This window comes from Pteronotus mesoamericanus, unplaced genomic scaffold (assembly GCF_021234165.1).
Source record: "Pteronotus mesoamericanus isolate MK-2021 breed Mesoamerican mustached bat unplaced genomic scaffold, CSHL_Meso_final contig_52, whole genome shotgun sequence".
In the NCBI taxonomy this organism is placed as follows: Eukaryota; Metazoa; Chordata; class Mammalia; order Chiroptera; family Mormoopidae; genus Pteronotus; species Pteronotus mesoamericanus.
In genome coordinates, this window is record NW_026555189.1 from 19,382,806 (window position 1) to 19,407,759 (window position 24,954).

General features: G+C 56.7%; 2 protein-coding genes across 2 annotated transcripts in view; one reads left to right on the forward strand and one right to left on the reverse strand.

Annotated features, from left to right (window-relative positions):
* Positions 1-3,800: 3,800 nt before the first annotated feature.
* On the reverse strand, positions 3,801-9,862 carry SPMIP8 (sperm microtubule inner protein 8). The gene is made up of 7 exons (XM_054579397.1): positions 9,640-9,862; positions 6,427-6,488; positions 5,974-6,148; positions 5,477-5,538; positions 5,201-5,265; positions 4,910-4,942; positions 3,801-3,831 (listed from the first exon to the last, which is right to left on the reverse strand). The coding sequence occupies exons 1-7, from the start codon at positions 9,860-9,862 to the stop codon at positions 3,801-3,803; spliced, it is 651 nt and encodes a 216-aa protein (XP_054435372.1).
* A 6,161-nt stretch (positions 9,863-16,023) lies between these two features.
* CNGB1 (cyclic nucleotide gated channel subunit beta 1) overlaps positions 16,024-24,954 on the forward strand; it is a 53,880-nt gene continuing 44,949 nt past the window's right edge. The window contains exons 1-12 of the mRNA XM_054579398.1: positions 16,024-16,164; positions 18,489-18,546; positions 18,856-18,928; positions 19,725-19,842; positions 19,950-19,992; positions 20,186-20,222; positions 20,722-20,868; positions 21,014-21,089; positions 21,332-21,407; positions 21,805-21,964; positions 22,767-22,842; positions 23,997-24,036. Of these exons, the coding sequence (XP_054435373.1) occupies positions 16,024-16,164; positions 18,489-18,546; positions 18,856-18,928; positions 19,725-19,842; positions 19,950-19,992; positions 20,186-20,222; positions 20,722-20,868; positions 21,014-21,089; positions 21,332-21,407; positions 21,805-21,964; positions 22,767-22,842; positions 23,997-24,036 (1,045 nt within the window). The remainder of the gene's footprint in view (positions 16,165-18,488; positions 18,547-18,855; positions 18,929-19,724; positions 19,843-19,949; positions 19,993-20,185; positions 20,223-20,721; positions 20,869-21,013; positions 21,090-21,331; positions 21,408-21,804; positions 21,965-22,766; positions 22,843-23,996; positions 24,037-24,954) is intronic.

Here is a 24,954-nt window from a genome sequence, read left to right on the forward strand (position 1 = left end):
CAGGTTGTTGGGCTTCTCTGAGCCCCATTTTCCTCACCTGTGAGATGGAGCCAGGAACGCTCGGCTCTGGGCTCCAGGCGAGAGCGCAGCGAGGTGGCCTGCGTGGAGTGCTAGGCGCGGGGCGGGCGCTCAGGAGAGCAGAGCGGTGCGCGGGCACGGGTGTGAGGGACCCAGCCGAGCCCTCCCGTCTGAATGTCAGGGCTGCCTCACCCCCTCCGACACCCTGTCCCCAAGACCTTTCACGTCCGCTGGCTGGCCCGAGCCTCGTACGGCCTGTGAGACCAGCCGGCCAGGCCCAACCCTTGAGATGTCCCGGGGCTGCCTGAAGCCATGCAGTCAGTGATGAAAGTGGCCTAGAACTGCGGGCCTGGCCAGGCAGGGGACAGGCAGCGGGGCAGGACAGCCGTGAGCCCTGAACCTCACAGGTCTCCAGCTCCAGCCGCAAGCCTGGGGCTCCCGTTCCATCCCTCTCCTCGCTGACCAGGAAGCCGGAACAATGACCGGGGCTCGTGCTGGCGCTGGGTCTGGCCAGCAAAGGAGGGAAGCCCTTCCCTCTGGCCTGTTTCCTTGAGGGCATGAAGCCGCTGTGCTCTGACTTCCCATCTGTGCGGAGCCAGCTTTACAGAGAGCCTAGGCCTCCGCAGGTGCCTTGCGGACGGCCTTTGTCTCCAGTCCTCCATCCGGACCTCTCAGACCACCCGCCACCCCTTCCCTCCTTCAGAGCAGACCTCAGACAGGCCAGGGACTGCCCAGGCCTTGTAGCTTTGTGCGGGGCCTCCCAGCCTGGGCCAGGCTGCCTGTGGTGAGCTCTGCATCCCATCCTCATCCCATCCTCGCTGGCGGCTTTGTTTCTTGAAGGTCAGGCCTCCAGGAAAAGCCTGGGATGCTGCTGATCTTCCACAGATTCACAGATTCCAGCTGGAATGCCGGGTCTCCTTGGGGCCAGAAAAAGGTCAAAGGGAGAGCCTGGGTGGGAAAGGGCCTGTGGGGTCTCCCTTTTGTGTGTGCCCCTCCCCACCCCGGTATGTGTTCCTGCCTTTGCTCATCCACCGGTGTTGCTGTTTGCCAGGCACTGAGCTAGTGAAGCAAGAACTTCGGAGGAGAGAGTTTTGAGGTTTTCACGTGTCAAAGGGTGGGATCAGAAATGTCAAAGCTGCTGATATTCAGTACAAAATATTCCCTGGGAGAGCTCTCCCTGGCCCTCACCCCACCCCTCCCTCAGCTGGACCCTGATCCTCCCCCACTGCCAGCCCTGGGCCAGTAGGGATGTAAGCTCGAGTGAGTGTCAACACCAACAATGATTACGGTGTAGCAGCGGTTTCGGTTAGTCCAGATCTGTGTCTTTGATCTGGGAGGCCCCAGGCCCCATTCCTGAGCCCCAGGTCCACTTGGGGAGATAAGGGAAGCTGGCAAGATCAGTATTTCCTGAGAGCCAGAGGCTAGGAGTTAGTCTCTCTGAATCAGCTCCGGTCCCTGTCCTCCTAGACTTTGTGGGGGGGGGGCGGTGGTGAATGAGGGGAGGGCGAATCAGGAGAGGGCGAAGGGATTGAGAGAGGCCTGCCTGGAAGAAAGGGTGGGATTCAGAGAGAAAGATGGGGAAAGCACATTGCAGGGGCAAGGAAGGCTTTGAGCAAAGGTCAGGAAGCAGGCTAGAGCCTGGGGTGTTCGGAGCAGCCAGGAGGCCAGTGGTGGGGTGTGTGCTGGGTAGTATGGCAGGGCCAGGGCCTGGGTAATAGACTGGGGTTGGGCCAGGAGGGCCTGGAGTTGAGGCATGGAGGCTGGGCTGCCTTGATGCAGGGAAGATTTCTAATGTAATCTATTTACAATGAGCACATAGAAGGCTGAGGCTGAGGGGACTTCTTGGCCAGGGGAGAGTGGCCCAGCGGGGTGGGGGCAGGGCTTTCCATTTCTTGGCCTCTGGGTGGGATTTTTAACCTGCAGATTCAATCATCACTGCCAGCAACTCCAAGAGAGCTTTCTGGTGAGCGAGCTCCTCCTTCCAAGGCCTGGCCAAGTGTCCCTGCCTCCAGGAAGTCCCGTCTGCTTTTCTCCTCACTCTTGGCTTGCATCTCTCTTAAAGCAGGAAGGCAGTAGATTGTGGTGGCCACAGGCTCAGGGGTCAGGCAGGCTGCCTTCAATTCCCGGCTCTACCAACGACCAGCTCTGCGATCTCAGGCCAGTCGCTTCCTCTCCCCAACCTTTTCATCATCTGTAAAATGGGTATATAATTACCCACCTCATGGGGCCTGCAAAGGGCTTAATCCATTACCTTGCACCTAAAAAATGGAAAGCGCCTGCTAAATCAGGCTTGTTAATGCTCATCTGCCCCACATTTCCTTTATTCCTGGGCACACATTTTCACACCTGTGACATGAGGATTCAATGTACACCTGGTGGGCAAGGACCTGTTCAGATTGCCAGTGTGGGTTCCCATTCACAGCTCTTGGGCCTGAGCAACGTGGCCCCGGTGCGCCCACATTCTCACCTTCTGCTTTCAGCCCTGAACACGCTGGGCCTGCCTCTCTCCCACCGGACTGGAAGTGCTTCAAAGGCAGATGGTATCTGGGCTGCGTCCCTCCGCCACCCACCGCAGGACCTGGCAAGGCCTCACACGTCTGCTGGATCAAATTCCTGGAGGGACTTGCCCAGTCACTCAGTGTCAGGGAAGCAGGGCCAGGAAAAGCCCCAGGCACTTGATTGCCCCTGGCATGCTCCTGCCTGGTCTCTGCATGTTCCCAGTTTCACGCAAGTGGGGACTCCAGCACCCCCGCTGTGAGCCTTAGTTGGGCGAACCTCTTCTCTGCACTGGGATATTGGAGGGGTGCTCAGGGCTGCAGAATGGGGCCTTGACACCCCATGGGGCTCTGCCCAAGGAAGAACCTTGGGAACGTCCCAAGGTCGCAGCCAGGTTGACTGTCAGCTGGTCTTGGAGAAAAAGGGCTTCTTCCTGCGTGAAATCGGGGGAGGCGGGCTACCCTCTTGAGAGGGCTCGGAGGAGGAAGGGCTCTGGGACCTGCTTACCATTTCCTGTCTGCCCCTCCCCGCTCTCCTGTCTTCTGCCCTGTTATCGTCAGAGCCCCCTGCTCAGGACAAAGAGAGGGACACCATGGCCCCTCAGCTTGGTGTAAGGGCAACGATCACCGTCTCCACCTCTAACAGAAATGAAAATCAGCCTCAAGTCTCTAAGGTAGGCTTTGTCTGCCTGCCAGACAATAGCACACCTGTAAACAAAATATCCCCATTCTGGGAAATAACTTTTTTACAAGTATTGGGCATCAACTATATTGTGTCAAGTGCTGGTACTTGCTTTGAGTCCCGGGTTCTGGGTTTGACCAGAGGCTAACTGTCTCCCTGATCGGGGCCTCAGTTTTCCCATCTGTAGAATAGGGAGGCCTGGAGGAGACCGTGGGTCTCCTGGACTAGCCCTGATCTGCCCAGCAACCGACAGCAAGGAGGGCGCGCCATCCTGCGGACGGCCGTGGAGGCTCCTGGGCCGCGTCCGGAATACCCCGCTCACAGAGGCTAAGGAAGAGTGTCTGTCTCCAGCACGGCGAGGGACCATGGTGTCCATCGCTTTGTCTGGAGTAGGGGCTCTGATGACAGTACAGCAGGAGACAGGTCCTGAGTGTCTCATACACACACGACACGGGCCTGGCACCTCCCAGTGGGAGCATCAGGTTTATTTCTGGAAAGGCTGAACTCCTGGGGAGATGGGGCACGCCACCGTTCACCCTCTGTCCTGCTGGGGAGCCTGGGGAGGCAGGGTCCGGCAGCCTGGGGAACCGGCCTCTTCCCACAGCTTAGCGCCAGGGGATTAGGTAGTTGACACGGCTGCGGAGAGAACCAGGGGGTGAGGTGGGGGGGGTCTCTAGGGGAAAAAGTGGGCTGTCCTTCCCTAGGCCACCCCCCAAAACCCGCCCTCCTGCCCTCAAAGCTCTGAAAACACAGCTCCCACCCTGTTTCTCTCTGGCTCAAGAACCTTTAATGCCTCCCTAGTTCCTTTTGTATATTTTCAGTTGCTCTGCTTGACTTCTAAGCCCCCTCCCTTCCAGTTTGCCTCATCTTTATCTCCCTGGGATCCCCAACCAGGCACTGCTTTACTCATTCTCAATCTTTTAGTGAACCTCCTCTGGCAGGCATTATATAGTAATGAAAAAAAAAAGCCAGTGTTCCCTTGGGTGTGCACAGGGTGGGTGAAGGGAGGCAAGCTTTGCATCAATAATCATAAGGCAATAGTCTGTGTGCCATCAGATAGGGGTACACTTGCGTGGTGGCCAACTGGAGGGGTCTGAGCTGGAGAGGAGAGGCAGAGGGTCAGGGAAGACTTCAAGGATGGGACCTGTGGGCAGGGCTTTGACGACTGAAGAGGAGCTCTTCAGCTAGGGAAGAGCTCTGGGGTGGAGTGCTGGTTCGTGCTGGTGGTTTGGGTCACACCCAGGAGGCTGCTGAAATGTAGGGAATGGGGCTGGAGGGGTGGGGGTGGCCACATTAGGGAGACGCTGGAACGTCTTGCTCGCTCCAGCTGAGAAGCCCTAGCTGCGGCTGTTAGCACCTCTCGGCCACCTGGAAGGTGGGGTCTTGGCTCTTTCCATTAAGTTTCTTTTGTCTCTTTGCTCTTTTGCCCCCGCCTCCCCTTCCAGGTAACTGCCCCGCCCCCACCCTTGGCCTCCTCAAGGACAAATTGGGTGGGACAAGCAGTCGGCTCCCTCTGTCTCCCGGTGGGCTGCGCAGGAGGGGCGCATATCTCTCCGCCCCCCTCGCCCCCATCCTGGGGGCTAGCAATCCTTTGGAGCCTTCCTTGTCAGGCCCCGGTGGAAGGCCGAGCAGGGGTCTGAGAATCCCAGGCGCCTGAGGCAGTGAGGGTGGCGGGGCCAGGTGTGGGGCAGGGTGGGGGCGGGGTCGGCCCTACCTGTAGTGGGACCCGAAGCTGCGGAAAGCGTTCCTGCAGAAGAGGGAGGAGGGTGAACCGAGGCGGGGAGGCGCACCCTCGTCTCGGGGACCCTCACTCCCATCTCGGGAGGCGCCATGCCCCCAGAAGGGTTAGCTGCACCTGAGTGCCTCCACCCCCGAAGGGTGAGGTTGCCAGGGGCCGGAGGTAAACAATTAATTCATTTCGAAATGGCTATTTTACTGTGGCGTATTGGAGCCAACCAGTTTTTCCCAGGTCTCTCAGGGGGTCGGGGCCCGCGACCTCACTTACAGGGAATCGAAAGGCAAGGGCTTCTGTCCGTACCGGTCCAGGCTGGGGTTCTGGTTGAGACAGTACTGGGGCGGGCCAGGGGGACGGAAGGGGCGTCCGTGAGCCCACGTCCCCCCTCCCCCCAGCCCAGCTCTCTCCGCGGGCGATCTTAGCCCTGGGGCCGCGGGACCCCGAGGTCGGTCTCCTCTCCCTCCCCGCACACCCGTCCCGGGCTAGAGGCTGCTCCCCGTCACCCTGCGGGGGCCCCAGGGACGGATGGTACACAGCCCTCCCTACCCGCCAGTTCTGTGTCGCCTCGGGCTTCAAGTGCCGCACCGCGTAGCCGCTGAAACTCTGGACTGCGGAGACAGTGCCATCTTCCCGCCCCTGGCACCGCCCACCCCGGAACAAGCCCCGCCCCTGGGTAAAGCCCCGCCCACACCGCACCTGGACTGTCCCTCCTCAACTGCCCGGCCAGAAGAAGCCCCACCTCTGGACCGTGCCTCGTGGGTGGCGGGACCAACCCTGCGCTCAGCCTCAGCCCCGGTGGCTCCGGGCCCGAACCTGGCTCCCACCCTGTCCCCGAGACGAGTCCCTCCTCCGTGTCCCTCAGTCCGCCTCAGCTCTTCCCTAAGGGCCCCCACTGCTCCCCAGCTTCCCCGCCCTGTCCTTGCTGGAGCCCGCACCTCCGCCCCGATGTCCCCGGTCCGCAGCCAGCGCTCCAGGGCCCGACTCCAAGGTCCCCACTGCTTGCCTGCCTTCCCGCCCAGGGCGGCCACCCCCGGTAGACTGACCCCTCTTGCTCGGGCAGGGCAGCTTGAACTCTCCCGCAGAGGACACGAAACGGGACCAGTCCTCGATGGCGCGCGTGAAGCAGGGCCAGTCCACCCGGTTGATGCCCGGCGCGATGGGCGCCAGCTTTCCCTCGCGGCACCTGTTGCGGAGCCTCTGGCCGGTCGCGGTGACGTCCTGCCAGGACGGTGGGAGTCAGGGCCCCTGAGGCAGATGCAAAGGCCTGGGAGTCTGCTCCAAACCACCCCGGAGGGCGGAGCTGACACTTGGCTCATCTAACCGAGGGGCACCTAGAGCCCCTGATGGAGCTGGAAAGGGGACCGGGGTCCCAAGGGGGAAGCTAAGGAAGTACATGGAGTAGAGCCCAAGACCAGAGGTGCTCCGGGCTGGATGCAGGCAGGGCCTTTGCCCCTTTCTCCTGAGCGAGCCCAGGGCCAGGGGCAAAGGGCACTCACCAGGCACTGCAGGGGTTTGTTGGGGACACCAAGGAGTGTGAAGTAGGCGTTGTCAAAGTCATCTGAAGAAGGAAGAGGAAGGGAGGAGAGATGCCCATGCCGTGAACACCAGCGGGCACGGGCCCGCCCAGGAGGGGTTTGGCCCTCACTGCTTTAAATTAAAAAAATTTTTTTTGACAACTTTTAAAAATATAGATTTTTACTTAACATGGCTTACAATAGAATAAACTCCAAATTGGTCAAACATGTCAATATTAAAAAAAAATGAAATCATAGAAGTACTAGAAGAAAACATGGGTGAATTTCTTTTTAACCTTGGGGTGGGGAAGGCTGTACCAAATCAAAATCCAGGAACCTTGAAGAAAAGATTGGTAACTTTGGCTTCATAAAAATTACCTTTTGCATTGCAAGAAACAACATGAGAACTCAAAAGGCAAATGGAAAAAAAATTTCACTTATTTTACAGATGATTTTCCATTTCCCTATTACTGAAAGCACTCCTAGAAGTTAAGACCAAAAAAGCAAAAAAGATAGAAAAAGAAAAGAAAAATGAGTGACTAACATGCACAGGTAGTTCACACACCAACATAAGACATACATATGGCCCCTAAACATATAAAAAGACTCTCAATATCACTCATAATAAGATGAATGCATATATATTCAAGGTACATTAAGATTCTAATTTTTGTCTGTCAGATTAGAAACAAGCCAAAAGTTAGCTCAGTTATCAGAAACAGGGGCATAGCTACACATTGCCAGAGGGGGTATAAATTGACTTGAGCTTATAGAAAGCAATTGGCAATATCTATCAGAATTATAAAAATATACACCTTTTGATCCCACAGTACTGCTTCTGGGAATTTTTCAACTTTACAACTGCATGACTGGGAAATAATGTGGGGAGAATGTTTATCTATGCCAGCATTGTTTGTAATAGCAAATGAATGGAATCAACTCAAATGTCTGCCATGAAAGAACTGATCAAATAAACTATGAGACACCCACACTATGCAGCTATCAAAAGTAAATAAAGTTCTTCATACGGGACTGCCAAAATACAGAAGATCGTACATCGTATGCTACGTTTTGCTTTAATGCCTAAAACTAAGACGATTGGAGGTTGAAAAGAATATACATTCAGGTTACGACTATAACCACGTCATCAAACACAGCATCGTGAATCGTGGGACAATGGCATTCTGTGCCTCCTGCCGAAACATTATGGCAAACACAGCATCCATCACCTGTGAACGACTCTGGCCAGCAATGTTCTACCTGGCTAATGAAGTCTCTACACCTTGCTTTTAGTTTGCAGAAAATACATGACCAGGATAAAGGACACCATAAGGAAGGACTCGTCAAGTTCACAGTGTGGGACTGTCTACAACAAAACTGTTTTGAAAGAATAACAGAAACTGGGGAGACTGTTTTAGCCTAAGAGACATCACAACCAATTGCAATGCACAATCTTATATAGAATCCTGCTCCCCGCCCATGAAAAAAAATTAAGCTCTACGAGACATGTTTAGGCGATAATTGAAGGCTTTTTAATATGGACTGAATGTTATGGCATTGTTAACTTTCTTACATCTGATAATGGTGTTGTATTGTGTAGGATGTTGCATGTGTGAATGTGTGTGTGTGAGAGAGAGAGAGAGAGAGAGAGAATACGGGAAAACATTAATTAAAGCAGGTGGAAGCTAATGGGTGTTTATGGCATTATTCTTTCATCTTTTCTCTATGTTTGAATATGTTCATAATAAAAAGCAGGCGAGTAAAATAATACATGTTTGTATTTGCAGTAGTAAACAATGAGAGGATATGTTTCAAACCAAGAGTCATTACCTGCAGGTGGATGTGGGAGGAGGGGAGAAGTGAGGCTTGTTAAAATGTACCTTGTTGCAGCATTTTGAATTTTAAACCTGTGACTTGAAGCATATACTTGCAATAAATACATATCTAAACCAAGAGTGAGCTTTCCCTAAAAACCCAGATTCCAAGAGAAGCCTGGAAATTGGAAGGTCCGACAGGTGCACGGTGCCTCCTACGCAGCAGGGGGTGGGGGAGCCCAGTGCTGCTCCCTTGTGGAGGGGCTTCACTTCACCTTTCCCGTTCCCACCTTGGCCCTGCAGGGATCTCTGTGGGACCTCTGCTGATGGCCATGCAGTCTCTGATATGCGTGGGACCAGGATATTGTCCTGGTTTCCCCCACCTTGTCCCTCTACCCTCACTGGTACCAAATCCTGTTATTTTTATCTCCTAAATACCCTCCAAAACGCTTGCCAGTGGCAAAGACACTTCACTCCTTCTAAAGACTGTGGTCCCTCCCAGTGCCCTAACCACCTCTCTCCCATTATCCACTTCTCTTCCCTCTGGGCCCTCCTCCACCTCCTCCCTCACAACGCTCAGACCTCTTTTCTGCTTGAAGTCTTCAGAGGTTCGTGTTTCCCTCCTGAGAAAGCCCAGGCCCCTGAGCTCAGCACCTGGGCCCCTCCTGAGCTGTGCCCTCGTCCCCAGCCACTGCTCCTGCTTCCCCCACAGACCTTTTCCTCCAGCGCTACCATGCCCCCGTACCCTGTGCAACTTTCCCCTTCCAGGCCTCTAGCTGCAACGCCCCGCGTTTCCTGGGGACTCAGCACGGCGCCCGGCACGAATGAGGTGCTAAACAAGTGAACGCATATGGCAGCCCCACCTCCACACCCAAGTTTCTGGTCCACGAAGAGTTCTCCCCTGGGCCTTGTGCTCCTCTCCTTCATGGGATGCGTGGGGAGGTCTCTCTTCCTTTTCCAGATAGACAGGTGACTGGACAGAGCTGTTACTATTGCTATTATTATTACTCCTACTGCGGCAACTACTGACCTCCAACTACTTGCCATTAACAATAGTAATATCAACGACAACGATGTGCTCAATTCGTTGAGCACCTGGTAGGCGCCAGGCACTACTCTTCCTGCCTTATCTCATCTTAACCTCCCACCAGCTGTGGGAGGCGGGCCGCATTGTCATGCCCATTTTACCAACAAGGAAACAGAGGCTCAGACCTGGCGAGGTCCCCTGGGTAGGAAGTGGCAGAGCTGGGACTAGCCCCTTGACTGCTTTCACCCTCACTCGTGGCCTTTCACTCCCAGATCTCCCTCCTTCAAACCACGGAGTCCTTTCCCAAGGGCCCCGGGGCCCCGGCAGCGGGGGCAGCAGGCCAGGCGGCCTGACCTTTGCGGCAGTAGGTGGAGGACCGGCAGTGCTCGTCCGACAGACAGGCCCTGGTGGAGTCCATGTCCATGCGCCGCAGGCTGGGCAGGGCCGGGTGGTACAGCTGCTGCTTCACGCCGGCCAGCTGGTTTCTCTTCCTCTCCATCGGGAGCAGGATGGCTGGGGACGCGTACACATGGGTGGAGCCGTCCTCCCAGGGCACCAGGTCGATGATGCGGGCCATCGCTGGGAAGCCAAGGGCACAAAGGGGTTCACCCTGGGGTCTGGCCAGCCAGACACCCTCCCCCGCGGGAACACGGCCTTGGCCAGGGCTGATTCGTCTACCGTCCCACGTTTATTGGGCACACACTGGATGCCAGATCTTGTTTTTTCAGGATCTTCCATGTGGCGGGGACAGTCAGACAACAGGACGCGCGCGCACACACACACAGGGTGTGCTAAGGGCTCCGACCGAGGTGAGGGCAGGGTGTGTGTGTCCGCGGAGGCTGGGGGCCACGGCGTTCAGGGCATGATCTAAAAGGGGCGGCATCGAGTCTATTCTTAAATAACAAGCAGGAAGCCGCAGCAGCAAGTGGGTTCAGATTTAGCTCAGATGCCTCTGGGTAACTAATTATGGGCTTTTGGCCTTAGTTAAGGTCCCTGGCATTTACTCAAAATTCTACAGGGAGAGCAAAACGTTTTCAAGAAGGGGAGAGACACAAGAGGTACCAACTAGGAAAACATTGCTGGCGAGGCAGGGCCTCCCTGTAAAGCACGGGTATTCCCAGGAGCTGTTCAGCCCTGTCGATTTTAGTGAGAATTTGTTGACCCAGCTTGGTTCCTTCCTGAGCCCCATGAGGGGTGAGAGGGGCAGGTGGGTGGTAGGTGGGCAGGGGACGAGGACCTAGGGCCCTGGAGGAGCAGGGAGAGGCCGCAGGCAGTGGAACGGGGAGAGGAGGGAAGGGAGGACTCCTTGCCCCTGACCCACCGGCAGTGGCTACCCGATCAGCAGGGCACAGGCCTCAGGTGCACGAGGGTATGAGGATTTTCTGCTCTTCCAGCTGCACAGTGGGGAGGGGAGGCAGGGAGATGGGCCAGGCCCCAGTGCCTCAGCATGTGGCAGGAGAATAAAGAATGTTCTGCAGACAATGCCCATTGCCATGTGATTGTGAGGGCACCCACTCCTCCGCAACCCTGGCAACCACAGGCTGCCGGGAGTCCTGTGCGCTGCCCGGCTTCAGCCTCCCCGGAGGTTGCTGTCCCCGGGCCCCAGCGCAGGCCAGGCATGCTGGGAAATAGACGGGGAGCAGGGCTCTCTGGGGCTGGGCATGCCAGCGCTGGCCAGGGCAGGCTGTGTGGCCCTGGCCGAGTTACTGTCTCTCTCTGGGCCTCACGGCTCCGCTCTGTGCTCGGCAAGGGCCCTCGGCCCTGCCATGCGGGTGTTTGTGACCTGGGAGACCTCAGGAACGAGGGCGCCCTCCTGCCTGCCAGCTCTTGGGGCTCCAGGGCTGGAGATTAGTGGTGGCCAGTACCCAGGGTCAGCGTAAGGGGATCAGGGAGAGTGGTGGCCTCAGCAGGATAGGGATTAGCAGGTGAGACATCACCCCCAGGCCCTGCAGGCCTACAGCCTCCCTCCCTTTTCCCCAGAAAGCAAGGTCATGCGTGTCTAAGCCCAGCACCGCAAAGCCCTTGGGCCTCCCCACCACCCTGGTCACAACTACCGGACACAGACCCTCCACGCAAGGGAACTCTGGGAGAGCCTAGCTTATTTGCATATATCTGCACGGGCTTTGCATACACCGGCCGGGGGCTGAGCCCGTGGGACCCTGCAGGGTGTGGCTGCCCAGGTGCCCCTTCCCGCCCCGGCAAGGCTCCCAGGGCCCTGCTCACGGGAAACTCCAGAGCTGATTCCATTCACCACCCCCCACATTTATTTTTAAACTCTTTTAAAGCTGTAAAATACAACAAAATACAGGAAGTGCATAAATAACATAACTAATAGTTTATAAAGGGAGACCCCATGTAACTAACTACCAACTCAAGTCAAGATGTGGACTTTGCAAGAACAGTTTAGCAGTTTCTTAAAAAGTAAAACATTCATTGACTATATGACTCAGCAATTCTACCTCTAGAAACCTTCCTAAGAGAAATGAAATTATACGTCCACACAAAGACTTGCACGCCATGTTCATAGCAGCATTCTTTATAGTGGCCAAAAAATGGAAAGGATTCAAGCGTCCGTTGACCAGTGAACAGATAAACAGACTGTGGTATATCTATGCCACGGAATACTTTTGAGAATGAAAAAGAGATGAAGAACAGACACGTGCTATCGTGTGGATGATCCTCACAAACGTTATGCTAAGTGAAAGAAATCAGATACAAACTCGCTCCATGTATGGTGCTATCCATTCACATAAACTGTTCACAAAGGGCAAATCCTTAGAGACAGGAGGCAGATTAGTGATTGTTGGGGGGTGGGCGAGTGGAGAGTGATTGTCATGGGGTGCAAGGGAGCTTGTAGGGTGACGGATGATGGAAATGTTCTGAAATGAGAGGGTGCTCGTTGCCCAGCTCAGGCAATTTGCTTAAAAATCATTGAGTTGGACACTTTTAACGGGTGAATTTTATGGCATGTAAATTATACCTATTATTTAAATAAAATAAGAAAACAAAGTTGTTTTATTTTATTTTTAAATATTTTATTTATTTATTTTTAGAAAGAGAAGGAGAAATATTGATGTGAGAGAGAAACATCGATTGGTTGTCTCTCCCACGCCGCACCCCTCAACCAGGGACCTGGCCCGCACTCCAGGCACCTGCCCCGACTAAGAATCAAACCAGCAACCCTTCGGTTCGCGGGATGACGCCCAACCTGCTGAGCCACACCAGTCAGGGCTCAATAAAGTTTTTTTAAAAAATAGATGCCAACTAAAGAAAGCAAGAAACAGGGCCCGGCAAGCCCCTAGAATCTTCCACCACCCTTCCCCATCACAGCCCCGACTCCCTACAAGTAATTAACCAGTGCTTCTGCTGCAGAGAATAGCCGCTGCTTTTCTTTATAATTTTATTGCCTGTGTCCCCAGCCAGAGATGAGACAGGCTAATCTGGCCCTTTTGAACTTTGTATGCAGGGACTCCTGGGGTCTTTGAGTTTTATCCTTTTCCTCCACCTACAGGCCCGTGAGAACCCTCCAGGCTAGGGTGTGGCTGAGCGTTGTTTACTTTCCTTGTCCTAGAGCCGACCTGACTTTGCCTGCTCCCCAGGGTTTCCAGCCCAGGGGACACATGTCAAGTCTCCATGCAGGCTGCTCACGCAGTGGTCCCCTGAGACTGCTCCTCCCCCTCCACACGCCCACCCCTCTTGGCTTGCAGCACATGCCGCTTCTGGGTTCTCCTTCTTTCTCACTAGCAGCTCCTTCAGTCTCCTATCCTAGCTCCTCCACCTTTTCCCAACCTCGAAATGTGCCAGAATGTTCCAGGCACCATCCTGGTCCCCTTCTTCAGGCTGGATTCCCCAAGTGACCTCAGTGAGTCCTGTGGTCCTCTGCAAGCTGAGCTGATGCCTCCAACGCTTCCGTCTCCCGTCTACGCCACCCCACCCCATGCACCAGCCCCGTGCCACCTACTGCACACTTCCACACGGACGCCTCCCAGACATCGAATCGAGGCAGAGTTCATCATTCCCCCCAAAACTCTTCCTCTCCCCAGCCCCAGGCTGCCCCTTTTTGGTAGATGGCACCACCTCCTACCTGGTTGCCCAAGCGGAGACCCCCAACACAATTCCTTTTCTTTCCCCTCCCCCTCTCCTCTCTCTCTATCGCCATCCACCTTGTCCAAGCCCTGTCATGTCTGCATTGGCCTCTGTCAAGCCAAAGGAAAGGTGAATGTCACCGACGCCACGGTGGAGGTGTCCTGGCTGGGGGTCCTCTGCAGCAGCCTGGTGCATTCACAGAGGAGGGCCGGTGCCACCTTGAGCTTTGCTCCTGGTTTCAGCCTCGCTGGCAGAAAGAGTCTTCTCCTGGCAGTTGCCTTAGGGAGCTGCGTCTCAGAGGCCTGGCATGGGAAGGAGAGCCCAGGGGTCACCCAGTCACACTGGCTGGTCACCGGGCAGCCTCCTGACCAGCTTCCTGCTTCCACCCCTGCCTGCTACTCAACAGCTGCACAGATCACGTGTGGCTTCTGTTCAAGACCATCACGGCCTTCCGTGGTCCATCAGCTAAAGCCCCACGTGTAGCTGTGGCTTGCAGGCCCTGCAGGATCTGTCCTGGCCAGTCTCTGGGCCTCCTCTCGGGCCACTCGCCTCTGCTCTCCCCTACTCTCCCCTACACCCACTGAGCCACCGGCCGCCCGACCCCCTCTGTTCCTCCGGTGCATCCACGCTCCTCCCGGCCTCAGGGCCTGACCTGTGTGGTGCCCTCTGCCTGGAACAGCCCTCACTCAGCTCTTGCCCCACCCATCTAAGCTCAATTATCCACCTCCCTACTCCCCACCGCCATGCTCGTCTCTGCCCTGTTTGTTCCTTTCATGCAACTCAGCGTAATTTGCAATATCTCTTTATTTGTCCTTAATCTGTTTTATTTCCACTTCTTCCATTGACTATAAGCTCCACGAGGAAAGGTTGTGTGTCTGCCTTTAAAAAAAATTTTTTTATTGATTCTACTTTGAGAGAGAGGGGAAGAGAGGGAGAGACACATCGATGTGATAAACATTAATTGGTAGCCTCTCGTATGTTAACATGCCCTGACCATGGACTGAAGCCACAACCCAGGCATGTACCCTGACTAGGAATCGAACCGGCAACCTTTCAGTTTGCTGGGCGATGCCCAACTGACTGAGCCGCACCAATCAGGGCCCATGTGTGTCGATCCATGTGCCAAGGTTGGCACACTGTCAGGCACTTACAAAGAGCTTGAGGAATGTTGCGATCAAGTCAGGTTCCTGCCCCTTTGCTGAACACCCCTCTATCCCACCCCCCACCCAGATTGTCACCTCGCTGAGCCCCTCTTCACTGGGCCTCTGCCCTGCTTGTCCCCTTCCCCTAGACCTGTCTCCCTTCCAGGGTCCGACCGCAGTTCTGGGAGCCAGCTCCTCCGCAGTTGGTCACCCACCAGTCCCGGGGTCCTTCCGAAAGGCCCAGCCCCGGGACCACAGCCGTTCAGGCAGAGCCCAAGGCGGGGGCTGCTGGGGCCCTGCCCCAGCTGCGAGGACTCCGGACGGAGAGAGTCAGCCCGAGTCTGGCAGTGGGGCTGCAGGGCTGGGGCGTGTTGCCACAGCTCACTGAGAGTGGACAAGCCGCTGCCACTTTGAGGAGTCTCCCAGAATCACACGGGGACTTCACGCGGTCATTCTCCCACCAGCCACTCTGCAGCTTGCCCAAGGTATGTGGGGAGCCAGGCTGCTGGAACCTGGGCAGGTCCCCCAGGAACTCATGGTGCCCAAGCCTGGGCCACCTGGCGCTTCTTCCCTGGACCGCGATCTCTGCTGGCCTCAGGCGGTTGCTGTCAGCGCCCTGGGCATCAGCCTCTCTTCCACCACCACCTCCCCACCCCCGTCCGGCACCTGCTAATCCTTTGCACACGGCCCCAGTGCTGCCAATTAATCCCCCGGTGCTTGCGAGGCCAGCTGGGAGCAGAAGGGAGAAGGTGATTCCTGGCTGGCAGTCGGCATCTGAGCAGGTAACTCAGGATGACGTGGTGGCTTGGTGGCGGTGGGACTACCGGCGGGATTGTCACGCTGTCCTTCTAGCAAGGCGTTTAGACATGAAGAAGCAGGCGAGGCTGAAAACCCTGGGGCTTCCCTCACCCCTCCCTCCCCAGGTGGCTCAGGGGCAGCTCGTGAAATGCAGGTTCTAGGTCCTGCAGGGGGTTTGGAGGGGTCTGGGAGCCTGTATTTTTACCAGCTTCCCAGTAGGTTCTGAAAGGCTGGTGGTTCAAGCACCACTGTTGTCCCAGGCTGCCACCCTCAGGTCCCCCTTCCCATCTGAGCTTCTGTCATCAAAGTGGAGTGGGCAGGGATGTGGCCAAAAGATAGAAGGGGCTGCAAAAGTGTCCACGTGGGAGGAAAGGGCTGAGTCCGGGGGGAGAAGAAAAACTGGGAGTGAGGCAGGCTCCCCTAGCCCTTTCCAGAAGGTTCAGAAACACGGGTCAATTGCTGGCTGCTGGCGAAGGGTTTGCAGGATGGGCCTGATGGATATTTGAATGGTTTTCCTCTTTTGCTGCAATACTGTTGTGATCAGTCTCTCTATACACACGTTTGTGGGCTTGGGTATTTCTCCTTGGAGGTATAATTGCAAAAATATGAGAGGAAAGAGAAAAGTGTAATCTACACAAGTGGCCTCTAATGGTGGGAGCAACTGTGAGCGCCCTGGGGAGGCCTAAGGACTCTGTCCCCCACAGGTGTCAGGATGTTGGGCTGGGTCCAGAGGGTGCTGCCTCAGCCCCCAGGGACCCCTCAGAAGACCAAGGTGGAGGAGGAGGAGGGGGCAGAACCAGAGCCAGAGCCTGAAACAGCTCCCCAGGAGGCCAAACTAGAAGATGCGTCCCTGGTAAGAAGCGGAGGGTGAGGAAGGGCATGCTGGGTAGTAAATATTTTAGGCTTTGTGGGTCATGCCACCCCTGTTAATTACTTAACTCTATCATTGGCACGTGAAAACAGCCATAGACAATATGTAAACAAATGAGCATGGCTGTGTTCCAATAAAACCTTATTTATAAAATGAACGGCATACTGGGTTTGGCCCATGGCCCTTGTTTGCCAACCTTTAGAGTCTAGAACAGAGCTACTCAAAGTAGCCAGTGCGTGAACTGTTAGTGACGAGGCCACGATGAGATTAGGAGCTTGCTAGGGGGTAAATCTACTATGTAACCAGGCACACTGCTTAGTTCTGCTGGTATTTGTTCTGCGGTAAGGCTTTCTCAGCGAAGGGAGTGATGTGCTCATAAACGTTACAGTGCAAACTGCCCATAGTCACTATGGACCAGTAACAGTTCACAGACTGACAGGGGTTCATGGACTACACTTCTAGCTGCTCTAGAACTTTCCTTCGAGCACATCAAAACCGGCCAGTCTGCATCTCATTCATTCAGGAGCCTGGTGACAACTGATTCAGAAGCTCACCTTTTCTTTGAAAGATTTTATTTATTTTATTTTTAGAGAGAGGGGAAGGGAGGGAGAAAGAGGGAGAGAAACATGAATGTGTGGTTGCCTCTCAAGCACCCCCTGCTGCGGACCTGGCCAGCAACCCAGGCAGGCGCCCTGACTAGGAATTGAATCAGCAACCCCTTGGTTTGCAGGCTGGTGCTCAATCCTCTGAGCCACGCCAGCCAGGGCAGAAGCTCACTTGAACAACTGTGATTTAGCTTCATGGGTTTCAGGCTCTGGGGGCAGTGCTGAGAGCCTCATGATGAATACAGCACTGCCCCCGGGGGTCAGGAGACAGGTACCTGCCCTGGTCACTCTGCACGGAGACGGAGGTGAGGAGGCAATGCGGAGTACTCCGACATGGGCCTCAGCTCCACCCGCCTGGGAGGCCAGATAAGGGTATCAGACTGAGCGTGACGGGCGGTCAGGATAAGGAGAGAGTCATTTTGGGACATTGGAAGCTGGCAGGTGAGTGCGTCTGAGACACAGAGGGCTGGACTGAATTGCAAGGGGAGGAGGCAAAGAGGGGAAGCGCTCCAGAGAGAAAGGTTATTACGGGGGAGTGCAGGCGTGTTAGGAAACAGTGAGCTACCCAGGTATAGGGCTTGCGCGTGTATGTGTTTGCTGTATGTGCACAGAAGTATACTCTGTGTGTCCTTAGCAGTGTTTGTATATACACATGTGCTTGAAAATCAGGGACTACGTGCATGCATGTGTATGCATGAGCAGGCGAACACACACATGCATGCACACACTTTAGTGTGTCTGTAGTTTCATGTAGCTCCATGTGGCATGCTAGTGTGTATACACATGTACTTGCACATGCTTCTGAATCTGTGAATACATTAGCATGTCTGTGCATGTTTGTGTGTCTGTGTAGTGTCCTTGTGTATTTGGTTTTGTGCTCCAGATATATGCATACGTGTACACCTGCATGCATACACATGTGTATACACACATGGTTGCACACGTGTGCTTGCTGGGACATGCAACACAAATGTACACACACCTGTCTTATGTCTTGCATGTGCACACGTGTGAGACACATCATATACTTGTTTTGCACATGTGCACGCATGCACACGTGCATATACACACATGCACAGATACGTGCTTGCATGTCTCCATGTGTATACATGTGTGCTCACATATGTCTCTGTGTGCATGTGAATGCATGTGAGAGTAAGTGTGCACACACTTATGTGCCTGTGCCTGTGTTCGCTGTGCATACACATGGGTGCACACGCAACAGGAGGCGCTGCTGCAGAGGCAGGTGGGGGCAGGTGGCAGTGGCGGGACCCCTATTGGCTGCTGGAGGGGATGGAAGGTTTGGCCCAGAAGGAGAGGGAGAGCCCTGACCGGGAGCTGGGTGGGGGGCTCTTTTCACCTCCTTCTTCCCCTCAGTTTGCTCCAAGGCTTCATACAACGTTCCCCTTCTTCCCAGGCCCCTGAAGTGGGGCAGCTTCCTGGGCTTCGGGATAGGCTTGGGGACCACCATGGAGGGGGTGTGAGGGCCCCTCTGTAGAGGAGAGGACCCTGGGGCTGGGAGGAAGGGAGTATCCCAGGTGGAAGGCAAGGCCACCAGGATTTACAGAGACAACTATGAGAATAGAAGTGTTTGGTCCTGTGGGGGGAGGAAGGGTTCCTTATGGGTGAGTCGGGGGTTACCCCTGCCTGAACTAGGCTGGCCTCTCTGAGGGCTTACATGGTTCTGTTTGAACCCTCCAGCCCTCCGAGGAGCCATTTGGAGGGGAGGAAGCAGCTGTGGCTGACGGAAAGCCTCAGGGTGAGTGCTGGAAGCCCAGGATGGCAGGGCGGTGCGTGTGGGGGGTGGGGTGTGAGGGGCCATGTTCTCCCCTCAGAGCCCTGTCGAAGAACCATGAGGCTGGCCAGCCCGCTTCCCAGATGAGGGAGCTGAGGCTCGAAGAGACTCAGGGTCGGCTCTTGGGGACTTTTTAGCTGAGCTGAGCTGAAATCTGGGATTTCTGACCCCTTGGGGCCTCCCCTCTCCCATGTCTCTAACTTGACCTCCCCAACAAGGTGGAAATGGGCTCTTTGAGGCTCCAGGTCTCAAGTGTGAGGGACTTTTTTGCAGAGATCCAGAAGGCTGCCACCGCTCTGCCCACAAGCCTCCAGGCCCAGGTTGCTGTGGTTCCGGAAGTGAACGGGTACTGTAACACCTCTGCTCTCCACACGGCCAGCCCCTGGTCCAAGCTAGGAAGCCAGTGGGGGGGGCGGGGGGGCGGGTAGAGACCAGCACTACTCTCAGGCCCACAGTTACTCCCAGGCAAATGTTGGGACATTTGGGGAAGGGGCTGAAGGTAGCCTCGGGCAGATCGTGAGGGTCTCCTGGGCCGAAGGGGCAAGCTGGCCAAGAGAAGTGAAGGGCGGGGCCAGAGGTTTCTCAGCACCTGGGTGAGATGCAGGCCCAGAGTGGCTGCAGCTTCTGACTTTCCCAGGATGCCAGAAATCCAGGGAGTCTCCTGGTTGGCTCACACAGTTTAGACCCGTGGTGCTGATCCCAGAGAGCACATCTGTGGCTGGGGCTGGCCCAGGCAGTGAGCCTACAGCCCTCGTGTTTAGGAGGACCAGCCTCAACCACAAGGAAACACCCCTCAGGCATCCCACAATGCTACTGGAGCACAGAGCGTGTGCCGAGTGCAGGATGGGGACCCCTGGAACCGGGCTGGGGGCGGGGAGGCAGGGTGATGGAGAGAACTGCTCCCAAGCTCCTGATGGGGGTGGGCCCAGGATGGCGCTGGGCATACCTGACTCACAAAGACTTGGTGTCCCCCACTTTCCAGAGAGGGACACATGGCTCGGGGGAGAGGACGCTGGGTCTGAAGTCTCACAGCAGGGAGATAGAGGTTGGCCATCCCAGCCAACTTCTTTAGGTTGAAAAACTGAGACCTTTTGCTGCAGATGGCCCCTCTGACCCGGACCGGTATCTCTATCCCTCTGCAGTCCTGGTACCTGGGTGCTGAGCTGGCTCAGGAAGGGTGTGGAGAAGGTTGTCCCGCAGGCTGTCCCCAGCAGCGGGCCAGCCCAGAGCACAGCAGCCGGCCTGGCGGGCCCGGATCAGGTACTGCTGGGGTGGGGAGCTGCAGAGGGTGGGAGGCAGGAGGGGCTGTGGGAGTCTGGCGCTTCCAGGCTTTCTGCTCACTCCTCTCTGTCTGTCTGTCCTGGCAGGCGGGAGCACAGATCCTTGGGCACCGCAGCACGGGGGGCTCGGGTAAGGCCATGAGGTGGGAAGGCTTTACAGAGCTGGGGCTGAGGGGGAATTGGCGTGGGCCTGGCCCGTGGGGAGAGCCCATGGGTCGAGTGTCTCACTTGACTGGCCTTGGGTTCAGACCCGGTTCTGAGTTGGGCTGACTGGGGTCTCTGGGCGGGCCCCTGGCTGCTGACCGCCATACTTTCTTCTGCAGATGGAGTCAATCAGGTCTCCCGGGCCGGGGACACTGGGTGAGTCCCCATCCCTGAGCACTGGTTTGGGACCCGACGTTTACCCCAGGACAGCTAAATAATTTGTGAGGCCCAGTGCAACATACAAATGCAGGACTCCTTTTAAAATATTGTTAAACCCTGGCTGGCATAGCTCAGTGGATTGAGCGCTGACATGTGAACTGAAAGGTCACCAGTTCGATTCCCAGGCAGGGCATATGCATGGGTTGCAGGCCAGGTCCCCAGTCAGGGGTATGTGAGAGGCAACATATTGATATATCTCTTGCCTCTAGAGAAGAGATACCAGTAAGAGAAACATCAATATTTTTCTCCCTCTCTTTCTGCCTCCTTTCCCCTCTTTCTAAAGATAAATAAATAAAATCTAAGAAAAAAATTATTAAGCGTTTAAGACTGCGATGACAGAACATTAAATAAAAAATGGGCCCTTCTAAGCACGGGGCCATGTGTGACTGTACTGATCACATCCCCATGAAGCCAGACCTACCTGTCCCTGTTGCAGGGAGCCCACTGCTGCATCCAGGTCCCCAAGCAGCCCCGACCCCTCACTGCAGCCCAGGAGGCCAAGGCTGGGCCTGCTGGGCGAGAGCCTGGTCCGGCTCTGGGCCAGAATTGGCGGGTTTCCCTCACCACCTGAGGTCCTTTCAGAGTATCCAATATAAGGCTTCCATTGTGCGGAATGGGAGCCCAGGGCTAGGAAGGGCTGGGTGAGGCCTGGGACCCCAGCCGGGGGGTCAGAACAGTGTGGCTGGCCACTCCTTAGGCCGCCCGGCTGACCACCGGCCCCTCTGCAGACCCAGGCCCTGGTTGCTCAGGTGGCTTGAGCAGAACCTGGAGAAAGTGCTGCCTCAACCTCCAAAAACCCCCGAGGTAAGTGGAGGAGAAGGGGAAGCAGGAAGCGGACCACCTGGGAAGGTTTCTGGTGGTGTCAGGAAGGGCGCTTCTACTCCGGCAGCCTGCTCTCCCCCTCCCTGGAGGGTCCTGGATGGGGGCAGTTTCTGCATGGAGCACAGAGGATTCAGGGGAAGGACAGGCTAGCGCATGGCTGGCCAGGGGAGGGAGTGCGCAGGGCTTGCTTTGCTCTAAGCCCTCTCTCCCTGCTTGCACTCCAGGGCTGCAGAGACGTGCCTGCAGACGAGCCCCCGCATGAGCCCGCACACGGGCCCGCAGACGCTGCCTTGGGCCCAGGTACAGGGACGGGACCTGGGAAGGGGCTGACTGAGATGGTCACAGGCTGGGTTAGGGGTATGGCTGGGGCCCGAGGGATCCCAGGGGAGGACCGTAGCTTTTGTCCATGCTAGGGAGGGGTTCAGGGCTTGCTGGGAGAGGTCTATTGTGGGGTGCACTAGAACCCCCTCTCCTCAGCCCAGGCTGGGAAGCCAGTGGCCTGGGACAGCCTTGTGAGGTCTTAGACAAGTCCCTTCCACACTCCAGGCCTCGGTCCCACGTCTGTCTGGTGATAGGGTGACCACAAGGGGCTCCCACTCAGTCATGTTGGCCTCTCGAATCTGGCCCCCTGTGCCCTTAAAGGGCTGCATGGAGCCTGGCCACATCATCTTAGTCTCCTGCTCTCCCTGCCACTTAGAGCCCCCAGGACACCTCTTGGAAACAGAGTCCACTCTGCAGGCCGCAGAGAGTCACCCCCTGGCCACCCCGGGCCCCGCCGAGCCCACGGAGAAGGTGACTCCAGAGCCCAAGCCTGGCTTCCCGGCTTCCCCGCTGCCGCCCCCCACGGACCCTACCAGGTGAGCCCCGCTCAATGCCATACCTCCCCCGGGAGCAGCCCAACACCCAGCCTTCGCCAAACTCTTTCTTTAAATTATAAAAGTAACACATGCTCCTGGGAGAAAATTCAAAGGAGTTTCCAGGGCTCCTTTGCAGGGCAGCTGCATCCACAGCTTCTCCGCCTTCCCAACGTTTTCTAGGCACAGACAAGCTTTTGAATAGGTTTCACTTTTAAATACACCCACATGGCAATAGCAAGCTGTATATACTGTTCTGTCCCTTGTTTTTTTCACCCCAAAATGTCTCTTTGAAGTGGTTTTATACATTTAGGTCCGCTTCATTCTTCCCATGGCTGCATAGTACTCCATTATATGGATATATCAGCTTTCATTTAACCACGTGGTAGACATTTCATTTGTTTTCACTCTTTTCCTGCAAGCTATAGCCTTGTACAGGCATCATGTTGCCACATGCAAGCAAATCTGTAGGATAAACTGTAGGAAACGAAGTTGCTGAGCCAAAGGATATGTACGCTTAAAATCGGGATAGGTACTGACAATGCTCTGCCCCCACCCTCCGGGCAATGGGCAAGGGGCCTGAGGGGTATGGCTGGGGGTGGGGGCAGCCCGAGCTACCTGCTGGGGCCTGACCGTTAGTTACAGGCTTGCCTAAAGAGGCCAGGGAGAGGGACAATGGTCTTTGGGGCTGGAGACCTGGGTTCTGGCCTGGCTCCGTGCAGGTTTGCCGTCTGCCGTGGGTTGGGGATGATCAGACTCTCCTGTCGCTTTTGCACCTGGACATGCTGCTCTCTCGCACCCACAGGTTGGTGGCGTGGCTCCTACATAGACTGGAGATGGCCCTGCCGCAGCCGGTGCTCCGTGGGAAGGCTGAGGAGCAGGTGGGAGCTGGGTGAGGGGAGTGAGGGCCCTGGATGGGGGCAGGAGGGCTCTTGGGAGCTCAGGCAAGAGTGGGAAGGGACACTTCAGTGGGAGCCCAGCCCAGCCAGCCTGCCTGTCCGTACTGCTCAGTCATTCTGCCCACTCTCTGGGGCACCACGCCTGCAGGGCTGAGCGGGCTAGTTCAGCCCTGCCTGCCCGGTGGTCCCAGCTGTGGGGGAGTTCCGTCCATGCTGGAGCAGACAGGGTGTGGGGTGTAGAGGAGGAGCCTCCGGGGAGCATCAGGGAAGGCTTCCTGGTGGAGGTGGCCTGCAAGCTGAGACCTGGAGGAGGAGCAGGAAGTGAGTGGGTGAAAGTGAATGTGGGTGGTTTTGAAAGGGCCCTCCAGACAGAGGGCCAGACATGAGAGAGGACGGGAACGTTCTGGGAAGAAGCCAGGGCTCTAAGGAAGCCAGTGGCTCTGTGTGCCCTCCTGCAGGCCCAGGGCTCCAGCAGGGCCTCTGTCACCTCCTGCCGTCCAGGAACTCGGTCCTTGGCCCTTCTTTCTGGGAGCCAATGACCATCTTCACAGAAGCACCTGGAACTGGGAGGCAGGGGCCCGGGTCTGAGTCCTGCTGCAGTAGGGGGAAGACAGTGTCCCCTCGGGCTCCGTGCGGCCTCTGGGTGACAGAGGAGGCGTCGCTTTGGCGTTTCCCAAGAGAAGGGAAGGGGGCCTGGTGGCAGAAACAGTTAGACATTGAAGATGCCCTTACAGAGAGCAGGGGCCCCTGAGGATGGAATAGGGGACAGGGAAGGCATGGTGCTGGCGTGCGGAGAGGACTTGGGGCAGACGGAGCTTTGAGACAACCCTCCAGGGCTTTCCATACACAGAGAACCAACGAGAGGGCGCTCCAGGCAGGGGGCCCAGCCTGGGCAGAGGGGCTGAGGTGGGACCAGGCAGCGACCCTGGCGGGAGAGCGGCTGGAGCCAAAGGCCCCCTCAGAGGCAGGGGAGCGGAAGCAGGGAGGAGTGGGGCCCCACTCGAGGGGTCTTCTGACCGTGTCCTAGTGGGGACAAGGGGGAACCCTCCCGCCCCTGCGTGGGCTGGGAGGGACGGCGGACGCAGGGAAGCCGGCGAGGAGGCCACAGCAGTCCTTGCCCCTTCCTCCCTGTGCAGGAGCTGGACCACTCCCCTGTGACATGTGACGTGCAGACCAGTAAGTGGCACGCTGGTGGGTCCTCGCGTGCATCTCTGGGAGGGTTGCTTGGTTGGAGCGCATGTGGACAATGGGGCGGTCCCTTGCCAGGCCTGACTCACTTGGGGGCGCACAGTCAGGGTCTGCTGACCAGCAGCTGAAGGAGCCCGAGCTCTGGAGGCCCCACCTCAGGGCAGCCTGGCTGGGAAGCAGGTGGTGGCGGGAGGCCCCTGCTGGAGGCGAGGGGATGGGCGGGGCGGGGGGGGGGCAGGCGCACGTGGCCTGCCTTCCAGACTCCATGCTGAGGAGAGAGCTCTGAGGCCAAGCAGGGGGAACACCCAGAGGGAGCTCCCGCTGCCCCAGCCGCTGGGCTTGTTTGTGGGTTTGGCTGAGCTGGGGCCCTGGCTGAGGGGTGAGGGTGGATGGGCGGACAGGGAACTGGACCCCACAGACTCCAGCTCCCCTGACCGGTGGCCAGGTCGAGCAGGTGAGTGTATTGCCTTTTATCCCAGACCTGCTGCAGGACTGGGGGACAGACTGAGACCAGGAGGGGCGGGTTAGGGTCCAAAATCCGCCCTTCTTTCATTTCATGGCCTTTGGAGAGGCATGAGGCAGACAGGGCATCCATCCGTCTGTCCATCTGTCCTTCCATCCATCCATCCATCCATCCATACATCCATCCGTCCCTCCCTGCTCTGTGCCGGCCTGTGGTGAGTGCTGCAGGTGGGCAAAGCGGAGTTCAGGCCCCTGGCCGCGGTGGCCCTGTACCACCTGGGACACGGGCCCTGGACTGCGGGCCTCCCAGGGCTGCCTCCCACCGTGTCTGCGAGGCTGCGGACAACCCCAGTGCCCCTGGGCTGATGGTGATCCTTATGGGACCGTGGGCTGGAGCGCAGCCAGGCCAGCTGGCCAGGCAGCTCGGGTCTGACAGCGCCTGTG

Excerpts from the sequence above, each read along its gene's own strand:
- SPMIP8 (XM_054579397.1), bottom strand. The coding sequence starts at position 9,862 with ATGGCCCGCATCATCGACCTGGTGCCCTGGGAGGACGGCTCCACCCAT. Across the intron at positions 5,266-5,476 it reads AGGCGACACAGAACTGGCGG|TACTGTCTCAACCAGAACCC; the intron begins GTAGGGAGGGCT and ends GGCCCGCCCCAG. Across the intron at positions 4,943-5,200 it reads CCCTTGCCTTTCGATTCCCT|GAACGCTTTCCGCAGCTTCG; the intron begins GTAAGTGAGGTC and ends CCTCTTCTGCAG.